The 11523-nt window shown below is 43.4% G+C and overlaps 8 protein-coding genes across 8 annotated transcripts; 4 read left to right on the forward strand and 4 right to left on the reverse strand.

Annotated features, from left to right (window-relative positions):
* The first annotated feature begins 40 nt into the window (after positions 1–40).
* V1514DRAFT_334407 (uncharacterized protein) lies at positions 41–1872 on the forward strand. Its single transcript, XM_066928219.1, has 2 exons — positions 41–711; positions 780–1872. Exons 1-2 carry the CDS (start codon positions 139–141, stop codon positions 1731–1733), a joined length of 1527 nt encoding a protein of 508 aa, XP_066782176.1. The 5' UTR covers positions 41–138; the 3' UTR covers positions 1734–1872.
* V1514DRAFT_334409 (uncharacterized protein) lies at positions 1741–2574 on the reverse strand. The gene is made up of 4 exons (XM_066928220.1): positions 2428–2574; positions 2240–2311; positions 2062–2154; positions 1741–1989 (listed from the first exon to the last, which is right to left on the reverse strand). Exons 1-4 carry the CDS (start codon positions 2437–2439, stop codon positions 1972–1974), a joined length of 195 nt encoding a protein of 64 aa, XP_066782177.1. The 5' UTR covers positions 2440–2574; the 3' UTR covers positions 1741–1971.
* A 60-nt stretch (positions 2575–2634) lies between these two features.
* V1514DRAFT_130921 (uncharacterized protein) lies at positions 2635–4432 on the forward strand. Its single transcript, XM_066924450.1, has 2 exons — positions 2635–3086; positions 3158–4432. The coding sequence occupies exons 1-2, from the start codon at positions 2937–2939 to the stop codon at positions 4196–4198; spliced, it is 1191 nt and encodes a 396-aa protein (XP_066782178.1). The 5' UTR covers positions 2635–2936; the 3' UTR covers positions 4199–4432.
* A 228-nt stretch (positions 4433–4660) lies between these two features.
* V1514DRAFT_321263 (uncharacterized protein) lies at positions 4661–5074 on the reverse strand (the record flags this gene model as incomplete). The annotated part of the gene is made up of 2 exons (XM_066926043.1): positions 4661–4909; positions 4973–5074. 2 exons carry the CDS (start codon positions 5072–5074, stop codon positions 4661–4663), a joined length of 351 nt encoding a protein of 116 aa, XP_066782179.1.
* Positions 5075–5689: 615 nt separating this feature from the next.
* V1514DRAFT_334417 (uncharacterized protein) lies at positions 5690–8133 on the reverse strand (the record flags this gene model as incomplete). The annotated part of the gene is made up of 6 exons (XM_066928221.1): positions 7552–8133; positions 7385–7493; positions 7171–7328; positions 6129–7100; positions 5958–6071; positions 5690–5888 (listed from the first exon to the last, which is right to left on the reverse strand). Coding segments are annotated over exons 1-6 (1777 nt in total), but the record flags the coding sequence as incomplete, so codon positions are not given.
* Positions 8134–8275: 142 nt separating this feature from the next.
* Positions 8276–9209, forward strand: V1514DRAFT_334420 (ETC complex I subunit conserved region-domain-containing protein). The gene is made up of 3 exons (XM_066928222.1): positions 8276–8547; positions 8643–8919; positions 8988–9209. The coding sequence occupies exons 1-3, from the start codon at positions 8361–8363 to the stop codon at positions 9049–9051; spliced, it is 528 nt and encodes a 175-aa protein (XP_066782181.1). The 5' UTR covers positions 8276–8360; the 3' UTR covers positions 9052–9209.
* A 529-nt stretch (positions 9210–9738) lies between these two features.
* Positions 9739–10880, forward strand: V1514DRAFT_334426 (mitochondrial carrier domain-containing protein). Its single transcript, XM_066928223.1, has one exon. The coding sequence runs from the start codon at positions 9920–9922 to the stop codon at positions 10727–10729; it is 810 nt and encodes a 269-aa protein (XP_066782182.1). The 5' UTR covers positions 9739–9919; the 3' UTR covers positions 10730–10880.
* On the reverse strand, positions 10827–11480 carry V1514DRAFT_368873 (DASH complex subunit Dad1-domain-containing protein). Its single transcript, XM_066929923.1, has 3 exons — positions 11358–11480; positions 11233–11295; positions 10827–11168 (listed from the first exon to the last, which is right to left on the reverse strand). The coding sequence occupies exons 1-3, from the start codon at positions 11445–11447 to the stop codon at positions 10932–10934; spliced, it is 390 nt and encodes a 129-aa protein (XP_066782183.1). The 5' UTR covers positions 11448–11480; the 3' UTR covers positions 10827–10931.
* Between the last annotated feature and the right edge of the window lie 43 nt (positions 11481–11523).

Below are 11523 nucleotides of genomic sequence, written 5' to 3' on the forward strand. Positions count from 1 at the left end.
ATTTAATCACTTTTTGGCGATGGCGCTAATCAATGGTTGACCGGCTTGCCACTTGGACCCGTTTCGTTGCAGTTTAAATTTGTCATTTTTGTCAATTATTTTTGCATTCACTTGTAACGGAACTAGGGAGGGGGAAACATGGCATTTTATAATTCAGTGCAGCATCCGCTTGTGCGTGCTGGCAGAACTGTTTCTGCCAGTAGTCGTGGTGATCATGGCAACCATAAAGATTCAAATACGCAGGCATTTCCAGCTCAGAATTTCTATGACCGGCAGGTGCAAGACAACCCCGACAATGGTGTTGGTGTTAATTACGACGATGACGATGACGTGGCAAGCCAGAGCCGAACGCACCAGAATCAAAAAAGGCAGGAATTGCAAGCCTCGTCATCAGAGTTGTCACCACGCTTGCGACGGCGATGGTCAGTGTTTTCGGCAAATACGGGATCCTCGTTTGTGCTTGCGGATGAGGAATGGGTGTTATTTTCTGCTTCTATAGGTCACGCAGGTGGCAGCGGTTCATCAATATTACAAGACCAAGACGATGATGAAGGAGAACAAGAAGACCAAGTCGATGACTATCAGGACAAAGTACATGATTATGATGATGACGATGACGATTATTATGAAGATGATGATGATGATTATGGGGGGCAAATGAATAACCATATTGACGACGACGGAAGGCAAAACGCTTATCGAGATTCACAGGTGAGTACAACTGCGCATGACGGTTGAAGTAACTTTTTTATTTATTTTATTTTTTTTTTTGCCTGCAGGGAATCCTTCAGTTGTCATTTCCCCGGTTTGACCAGCCAACCGGGTTTATCCCGGCCCCGTTCCTCACGCCAACGTCAACAACACCACCACCACCACCACTTGTTACAACTCCGATCAGTTCCGGTGATGATTTGAACACGCGCGTGAACGCATGGAGGTTAGATCAATCCGAGCAATTGCATCGTGAACTTCAACGGCGGCTGCGACCTCGCACTGATCACTGTCAAAGCTTGAGAATTTCAAGTTGGGGCATCCCGGTGGAGGAAGAAATTGATGACACGTTGACAACCATGACGGCAACCACCAGTGCCGGTGATGAATTTAATCAAATGTTGCCGGTGCATGTCCGAGATGACTATTTCATGACCGATGAAGATTCTGATGGCGTGGTTAGTCTCGCTAGCTTGCAAGAGGAAAGTCAGGCCAGGCATGACTTGATCGAAGCAAGAAAAAGAGCCAGAACCAGAACACAGTTGCTAAAGACAAGTTCGGACTTAACATCACCCCAAAATCGTCATCATCATCAACAGCAGCAAGAACAACAAGGTCATCATAAGCCAATAAAATTTTGGGAGAGATTGACTCATAAGGTGATGCACGACATTATTGGATTGGAAAGTGACGTGATTGGGGTCCTGTTTGGGGATCGATTCACTGATGCTTCATTGTCCTCGGTCGAGAATCATGATGCTGATACTCATGCCACAACCACGCCATCGGCATATGAAGCAGCAGGTTACTATGCCAGCAATCATGGCCAACATGAAAATCATCACTATCAGCAACAGCAGCAAGCAGGCAGCCTGTTTAGTGCCGGCAGGAGTGACAAATCATCAATCAACAGCAGGCTTTTCTGGGAAGAACGATTGATTGCCAAACTGGGCCAAGACCTTGCCCTGATTTATCATAGGGATTATGGAAGCATTGACGTGTGCCATGGATTGTTTGTTTAAAATATCGGACTGATTATTTATTTATTTTTTTTTTTTGCATGTGTTTGGTTTTTTGATTGGATATTCTAATATGGGATGTGTGGGTATGGTTACGGTATTAAATTTAGCTTGATAAATGAAAGCCGTTTGAATACGGATAGTATATATTCTATTGTGGATATGATGTATTGACTATTGTCATTGATGTGTAACAAGGCGAGACTATATAAATTGCAACCTAAACCTCCAGGAGCACCACTTACTTCGCCTTGATACCCTGTTTGAAAAAAAAAAAAAAAGAGAGAATCAGTAACTAATTGAAAACAAACAAACAAAGCCAATGCCGTACCAAAACCAAGCGGCCGAGGTAGAAACCAGAGTAACCGAGGCCACCCCAGAACGCGATCCAGTAAGGGATGATGTAGAGTGAGCTGCGCGGGTGCTAATCGATTCAATAATAACAGCAATAATTTAGTCAATACACCATCACAAATCATAAAAACGATATTTGGTTTGACTTGACTCACTCTTGCCCAAATTTCTCTGTGTGATCTTTGGAAAAACACTTGCTTGGCGACAATGTCGTTGACCTTCTTGACCTGTGAATAGCGGGTGACGGAGTCAACAAACCTGGATTCAAACCACAAAAAAACAAACAAACAAACAAAAGGAACAACCCTTTTGCATGCCAACAAGGTCGACGCGTTTGACTTACAAGAAAAGACATGATTGCGATATGATAGTTAGCAGAAGCAGCAAACGGAAAAGCAAGAGGCCCGGGAAGCTTTTGGGTGGTTCGTTTAATTTTTGCTTTGCTTTCGATTGGACCAGGGAAGAATTGGCCGGGTAAGTCAGCTGCTGTTTGTTTAGTCACTGATTATGTAATCAACAGGTAGTGTTCGGAGTTTTTTTTGCCATTTTATTGAGAGCGCACGCGACAACAGCAACACACAAAGCAGGTCTTGTTTCTGTGGCTTTTCAAAAAAAAAAGAGGACTGTTCTTGTGCAGGTAAACCGTGCAGGGTCGACTTAAAAACAGACATAACTGGGGTCTTTTCTGAATTGGCCTGATCCTGCTGTTCCATACTAACTTACACGTGAACCCGGGAAGGAAGAACTGCAACGTTCGTTTGTTGTTCCTTCCGCCCGCAACACAACACAACATCACACCCATCTTTCTTTGTCCCAAGTCTCTTTCATGTTCACTTTTTGAATTGCCTGAAAATGTCGTTTAAATTCTCATGGCCGTTTGCCACGGAGGAAGATTTTTATCCCAAGGCCAAGGTCCTGCTGACCGAGGCGCTCAACAAGGGCAAGATGCCTCCCATCATTGTCGACACGATTCACGTCACCGATCTTAATCTTGGCACCACCGTATGTTTTTTTTTTTTTTTTTTTTGGTTTTGATTGTTGTGCAATTGGGTTTAACTCATGATCATTTTTAGCCGCCTGAATTGGAGATTTTGGAAATTGGCGACCTGGCTGACGACCGGTTTCGTGGCGTGTTCAAGCTAACGTACCATGGCGATGCGTTCATCACGTTGCAAACCTTGGTCGAGGCCAATCCGCTCAACATTTATTCTCATCTCACGCCGTCCTTCACGTCACCCAATTTCCTGGCCGCGTCTTCATCGTTTAAGATCCCGCTCACAATCACGTTATCGGACATCATCTTGTCCGGCATTGTTATTCTTGTGTTTTCCAAGGCCAAAGGTGCCACGTTGGTGTTTAGAAACGATCCGTTAGAATCGATCAAGATCTCGTCCACGTTTGATTCCATTCCAGCAATTGCCAGGTTGATCCAATCCCAGATCGAAAACCAATTGCGCCTCTTGTTTCGCGAAGACCTGCCGGCCATCATCCACAAGTTGTCACAACGGTTTACCGTCAACGGCGTGTCTCAGGAGAAGGAAGCAAGCAATGCTATGCCGACGTGCGCGGTGCCAACGTCGCCCAGACTAAAACCGGTCACGCTGGCTGAAGTCAACCCGGACCTGCCGTCGTTAAGTCATACAAACATGGTTAAGATTAACCTTCTAGGCTCATGCCAGCAAACTCTAAGCCTGTCCACGGCATCGATTCCGGACACGGTCTATCGATCCACGGTCGGGCAACGAAATATTCATGATGATGAATATTATTACAATAACGCAAGCAAGGATGATGATGACCTGTCGAGCATTATCATGATGCGCACGCGTCGCAGTGCCAAGAGTGGCAAGCAGAAGCGACATCGTAAAGTTTTCAATTTACGGAAATCCCAGCAACAAGATGAACCATTGCCACCATCACAAGATGAACAACAATATCAGCACCAACAACAAATGCAAGAGCAACAGCAGCAGCTGCATCACCACCACCATAATCATCAACATCATCACTATCAACATGAGACTAAGCATTACCCGGAACCAAGTGACGAATTTATGTTGCCAATGCCGGTCCGAAACGTCAACAGCAGTTTGAAAATTAAAAAAAAATTCTAGTTTAGTGATTTAAAGATTGTCAATGGGGTTACAAAAAAGAAATACGGAGTTTGTTGTTGTGTTTGGTTCATGTTAGGAAATGGACGGCAGGGGTTTTTATGGATTTTTTTTGAAAAAAAAGTTGCATGTAAATTTGCTTGATTATATTAAACTTATCTCTCCAAATGCCCTACATCATCATGAGTCGCATGAATTGGTTTCAACAAAATGTGTCCTAAGATATCATGACGAGTTAGAAAAACCATTTGCAACATGTTACACAATGGCACATGTAATAATACGTACGACGCAAAAGCAAGTTACGATACCGGCCCATATTCCGAGACAGCACCTTGCAACCGGATTTTTTTTCCTCTATATATAAACTTCATGGTCAACAAAAAATGGAAAGAACTTATTAAAAATTAGAATAACAACAAAAGAAAGCCAATGTGAAATATATATATATATATTTTTTTTCTTTTAACAATGCCATGCGCACCGGGTCTTGCTCGGCGGAAGACAGCAATAGCAATATCGAACATGTCGAATACGAACCTCAGCATATGGTGTTTGCTGCTGCTGCTGCTGCTGTTGTTGTGCGGTCAAGCTAGACGTGCCAGGTTGGTTTATACCTGCGGAAGGAAATGGTTGTTGTGGTTGATATGCCGCCTGCTGCTGTGACAAACCATCAGGCTGTTGCTGTTGCTGTTGTTCTGGTTTAGGTCCATACTATATATAACATCTGCTAGTTAGACTAACGCAAACAAAAAAATATTTTCTGAGTTTTCGTACATAATATGCATTGGTTGATGTCGCCGTTGCAGGTTGCCGGTAGCCCAAGACTTGTTCATCACCTGCGTGCTTGTCCGAGTAGTAATCCTGAGTCGAGGTCATTTATAAACTTGTTTGTATAATCAAAAGATATATTTTTTTCGATTGTCGAAATGGTTTTATTTTTTTTTTGTTATTTTTTAGAAAAAATTCAAGTTTAAATAAAATTCTTAAAAAATTGATCTTAATTTTTGATTTAGTATTTTTGCAGATCCCCGAATGTAATTTTCCCAAAAAAAGAAGCAGCAATTGTGAAAAAAATGGACAAGACGACTTGACATGACTTGACTTGACATGAGATGAGATGAGATGACATGACGTCATCACCATAATACTAGACTTGTCACGCATTGACCCCCGCGCCGCATATGAACCTTTTTCATTTTTTTACATGATTTAAGCCTTGTTTTTTTTTTCCAAAACGATTGAAAAATATTGACTATAATAATAATGAAACCGGCGGTGTCAATTGTCAACCGTAAGACTGCAATTTTATTAATGGTTCTTCATCTTCATCTTTACTTGACTTGACTTAATGACTTTACTTTTTTTTTTCACGTTCATGCTGTCAAATAATGATAATACGTTTTGCAACATGATCAGATGATTTATTTCACTTGTATGATTCAATCAAACCGAACTGGATGGGAAAAAAAAAAAATGGCACACATGTACTCATGTCAAGCGAAACCCCACTTAAAAACAGTTTTATTAAAATGTCACAATGATTCCAAAAAAAATATTTAAAAATCTATTAAACCTTTTTTTTTCATTAATAATCTCATTTTAATTTAATCTTTTCAATCTCTTCCTTGGCTTCCTCCCATGCTTCCAAACTCTTGCGTGCCCATTCAATGTGACATCTTCCATACGCAATCTATGAAAACCCGTTTGTTAATATAACTGAGAAGAAAAAAAAAAAAAAAAAGTAAACAAGTATACACACCATAATTTTCCGCAAATCTTGCTCCTTGCTTTGTTGATACCGCGCCAAATCAGCCTTAACCGATCCCGACGCGTCACTTAAATCCTTGGTCGTTATTTCTAACGATCGTTCCAACTAAAAAAAAAACCACTGTTAGACATTCCTCTCTAAACTTTGAGTAAAATTACGTACAATTTGAAGTTGCTCCCGGGTCTTGCCGATATTATTCCGCCGGGTGGTTTCAGGGTCAGCGTCGATAATGCCATGAATTGCTTCGTTTAACTTGCCAATGCCAGGGATTTTAAACCCGCCACCACCTAATCCATTGATCCGCCGTGCCGGTGGAGGTTGTGGTTGCGATTGTGGCGGTGGCGGATAGGGTATTTGTTCGCTATTGTCGTGATTTATTCTATCAGGTTCATTTGATGATTGCTGCTCAGGTCCAACCGAACGTTGCTCGTTATCATCAGTGGCAGCGTAAATATCGGTAGTCTCGGTCGACAGCGTTTCGGTCGAGTTCAACTTGACGTTCTCGTTCGCTGCCGCCAATGCTTCCTGCCTGGCATAACCGTTATCCCTATTTTGCAAGTAATCATTTATTCGTTGTGATTCCATCTCGGTTTGTTCCAACGCGGCCAGCAAGTTTTTCTTAACCGCCAACGAATTCAAGGTCATGTCGTGTTGCAATGCTTTCTGGTGCCGGTATTTTAATACGGACCGCACGATGGCCGCGAACTGGGCCGATTCACTCAACGGTTCGCTAAACGACGATGACAATGACGTGATAAGTTCCTCGGTGGCAATGTACGTGCCATCGACCGCCTGGCCGGTCTTCTCGATCGCGTTGGCCAACGTGTTGACCTCGTTCAAGCTCCATGCGTTATACCGCGCACCAAGTTCGGACAAATCAGCAGATATTTCGCCGTATCGTTTAATGATCCGCTTGTTGACTCGTTCAATGCCATTTTGCATTGTACTTTCATATTCTTTCGCCTTGGTTTCTGCGGCATTAAATTCTGGTTCTGGATCATTCTTTAACCTGGTGGATGATGACGGCACCGGCAAGTACGCGTGGTCTGGACTGGGGTCGTACGTTTTCAATGGCGGAGCTCGCAAAACATATTTGGGGATGCTGGTTAAGGGATAGCTAACCAAGACTTCACTCTAAAATATATAAATGTTAGAATTGCGAGGGGGGGGGGGGGGGGGCAGTTGGCATATAGCTGTTGCTTACCCAGCTGACGTTAGGATCAAGAAATCGTTGAAACACGATTGATTCTCGAATCTGTTTAATTGTCCGACACCGATTTAAAAAAACGGCAAGCATTCGTCTTCGATGATCAATAATACGATGATCTTCCTTGGCCTTTGTAGGTGCTGCCGCGTAGTCGGCTAATAAAAAAAAATCAGTCATTTTTTTTACTCCTCAACAGATTTTTCCTACTTACACATTGTGTGCTTTTCGGGAATTGGCGGCACAATCAAGGTAGGAAACAACCGTGTCAACGAGTTCCGTAAACTTTCAAATTCAGAATAACGCCTGCGCACAGCAAGTTCCTAAGCGTGACTTCGTGTTAGCACATGGTAAAAGAAAAAAGTTTTTTTTTTTTCATACCCCGGTTCGAATCGTGTAAGAAATAAATCCACCGCTGCTGCCTTCCAAATTTTTGCCGGCATCGGTAATCAAAATCTCGAGATCCGGGTTTTCGACCAACAATTGTTCAATCCGTGAACTGTACGGATGCTTGATGCCACCATTCACGGATGGGTCGTAATAATTGTTGCCATTAGGCGGCAGGACATTAGCAGCGTCGTGATCATTATCATCATCCGCTGCGGAGTCAATGACCGTGGCAAAATGATCCGTGGTTTGCAAGTCCTCGGCGTCCGTAACAGAAACTTCATGACCGGCGCCGGCAAACGGATTGTTATCCTCAAACGACGACATGGCTGAGATAATTTTTTTTTTTCCTTTTCCTTTTGCTTTCTGTATTTATTGCACTTGTGAAATGTTCGAGCGTATATGCGTTGGCCACGAAACCGCACCAACTAGGGAGATATTGAAGGTTAAAAATCGTGCTCACTGTCCACTTGAAATGCCAGTTTGCAAAATATTGGGTTTCCTGTCCTGGTTGGTATTCGGCACAACCACAAGCAAAAAGAAAAGGAAAAAGAGATATTCAGATTGTCAAAGATGTCATGAATCCATGTTTTATGAGTGCATGACGAAGCACTTGCCGTATCTGGTAATCTCTGCATAAGTGCGCAGCGGTACGGCGCATGGCCGCTCAGCCAACCACAAGCACGAGTTTCGAGTTTTCGGTCTATCCAAAAACTGGGCAAAAACGAAGGCGTAGGCATCTCACCAGCGATTGCTAAAGTCGAATAATATATATATATCAACATTGATAAAAAAACATCAGAATGCGGTTTTCACGAGTATTGTCAATGAGGCCATCGGCCGTGCTTCGAAAGGCAGACAAATTGGCCCAGCTGGATGCGATCTCGCTTGAGGAAGCCAGAAGGGCATATGCCGAGCAATTGAAGCAGAGCAAACAGGGTGGCGTCAAGTCTGGATTTATTGAGATTCCATATAGAGCAAATAGTGGCAGTACGTTGTTTTTTTTTTCGATTTGTGAAGAAGGGACATGTATAACAAAAAGACTGACCTTGGGTTGCACAATTTTTTTTTTTTAATATCTGCAGACAAGACCGGCGTCACCGGCATTTACGAATATCCTGAATCTCAGCCGCGATTGCAAAGGCTGTATTTCGAAACCTTGCGCTTGTTGGAAAAATTCCCCGAGGACAGCGTGTACCGGAAAGCGGTGGAAGGCCTGACCAAGCATCGGGCCGCCATTGTTGAATCAGCCAAGTCGCGAGAAGAGATTGAGAAAAAGATTGGTGGCGGACTTATTGAAGAGATTCTGATTCAGGCTGGTGAGGAATTCAGGCTGGCCCAGAACCTGTTGAAGTGGAAAGCGTGAGTATTCTTTTACCGGTAATGGATTTGCTATGGGAACGAGACTAACTAACGGCTGCAATAAATAGCTGGGAGCCACTGGAGGAAAAGCCGCCCAAGGGCGTATGGGAGTCTGCCACGACGACGGAGTAGTTGGGCCATTCATTCTATACAGTTTAATAGAACTAAACTACACCCGCGCGTATGATATCTTGACGATATAGCAAATATGCCTTTAGTAACATGTGCCAATCGTACAATTGTTGAATTATTCCTGCCTTGACTTTGTTTACGTGAAATCAAAAAGGGCCTTTGAGCTGATAAACAAGTTGCCGCTCATCCGCCACTAAATTGCGATTTTATACTTTATTTCCTGTGGCTCGGTGAATGAAAAAAAAAAAAAAATCTAATTCAAGACGTTCCATTAAAACAAAAGCCAACCAACCCATTTTCTCCAAATGAGTGAAATTCGGCAATAAGTCTCTTTCAAGCCTTCATTTTTTTTTTTTTTTTTTTTGTAATTTAATTGGCTGACCAGACAATTTGCATCTTCAGGGCAACGCACAGCACGCTTGTTGAACGTTTTCGATATTTCGTGCCGTTGTTACTATATACTCACTTGTACCCCTTCTTACTCCTCGGTCATTAAGTATTTTTTTTTTCCGAAATGAGCCTGTCGTCAACAAAAGACGTCGGGGCAGGTCAGAATGACGGACGCGAACAACCGGCAGATCTACAACAGCAACAACAGCAGCAGCAGCCGCGATCACAACGACAACAACCACAGCAGTCACAGCAACTGCAACCGTCTTTCTCATCATCATCCTCTTCTTCTTCTTCTTCTTCTTCTTCTTCTTCTTCTTCTTCTTCTTCTTCTTCTTTTTTTTTTTTTTCTTCTTCTTCACTTCAACAGTTCAGTTTGGCATTGCAATCGTATCTTTCCCGGCCGACCGTGTCGGCGTTTGTTGCCGGCGGCGTGGCCGGTGCCGTGTCCCGCACCATCGTATCCCCCTTGGAACGCATGAAAATCATCTTGCAACTGCAAGGTCCCGGGTCGGCGTCGTACACGGGTGTGTGGGGCACGTTATCTCGCATGTGGAAGGAGGAAGGCTGGCGCGGGTTCATGCGCGGCAACGGCCTGAATTGCGTGCGCATCGTGCCTTACAGCGCTGTGCAGTACAGCTCGTACACGATCTACAAGGACGTCGTGATGGAGCATGGCAAGACTGAGCTGGACACGCCCAGGCGATTAGCTGCCGGTGCCATGGCTGGCATCACGTCCGTCGTGGTCACGTACCCGCTCGACATCATCCGCACCCGACTGTCGATCCAAACCGCGTCCCTCGGCAGTCACGACCGGCACATTGACCGCAAGCACGCGCCAGGCATGATGTCGACCGCAAAGCTCATGTACCGAACCGAAGGTGGCGTGGTGGCGTTATACCGTGGCATCGTGGCCACCGTGCTCGGCGTGGCCCCTTACGTGGGCCTAAACTTTGCCGTCTACGAAAGCATGCGTGATGCCCTGGCTGACGACCAAGGCAACGTGTCAAATTATGGCAGGATCGCATCCGGTGCCGTGGCTGGTGCCGTGGCTCAAACGGTCACGTACCCGTTCGATGTCTTGCGTCGCCGGTTTCAAGTTAACGCCATGAAAGATCTCGGATTCCAATATAGCTCCGTGTTTGATGCGTTGGTGAAAATTACAAAAAAGGAAGGCCCGTTTGGATTGTACAAGGGATTGTCTGCCAATTTACTAAAAGTTGCCCCCTCAATGGCAAGTAGTTGGCTCAGTTACGAAATTGTGATGGACCTGCTTTCCAAACCATGATCATGCGCAAGCTGGCAAATAAATTTTTTCTTTTTTTTTTTTTTAGTCAATGCATGGGGTTTTGGCTCGGTAATTGGCAAGAAATGTTTGTTTAATAGCCATAATTTATAATATTTATACAACCAAATAATATCAAATAAAATAAAAAAAAAAACCTGCGCCGTATTTCACCCTGAAAACTTCATGGACAAAAACAAAAAATTCAACTATCATTAGCAAAACTTGATGGCTCGTCATGTTCATTTCCATCTTCAACATCCTGCATTTCTTCATCTCCATCGTCGTCGTCATCATCATCTTGTTCTTCTTCTTCTTCTTCTTCTTCTTCTTCTTCTTCTTCTTCTTCTTCTTCTTCTTCTTCTTCTTCATGATTTTCACGAGCCAATCCTTCGTAGAAAGTACCCCATAATGTCGAAACACTTTCAAATTCCTTGCCAACCTGTTTATCAAAAATTAATCCCCCCCCATCCTGACATGGCATAAGTTCCAATATTCAAACTTACGGCAATTACTCCTTCAAGTGATCGATTAAGCGTGTTGATGTTTGCCAAAACATGTTCAAGATTCTGCAAAATTAATCAAAATAATTGTTAAACTTTCAATTTGGAGTCAAGTGTTTTGATCATACCAATGCAATCTCAGAAACTAGTGCATCTCGTTGTTTTTCAAAGTATGATTTTTCTGTGCCTTGTTGTGATTGTTGTTCATTATGGTCCATTGTTGCTTAATGTCCGTTTTGGTTGTTTACAACTTCGGAAGTTTAATCAAAAAAAACAAAACCAAAACGCGTGCAC

Source organism: Lipomyces japonicus, assembly GCF_038497905.1.
Source record: "Lipomyces japonicus strain CBS 7319 unplaced genomic scaffold V1514scaffold_33, whole genome shotgun sequence".
Classification (NCBI taxonomy): domain Eukaryota; kingdom Fungi; phylum Ascomycota; class Lipomycetes; order Lipomycetales; family Lipomycetaceae; genus Lipomyces; species Lipomyces japonicus.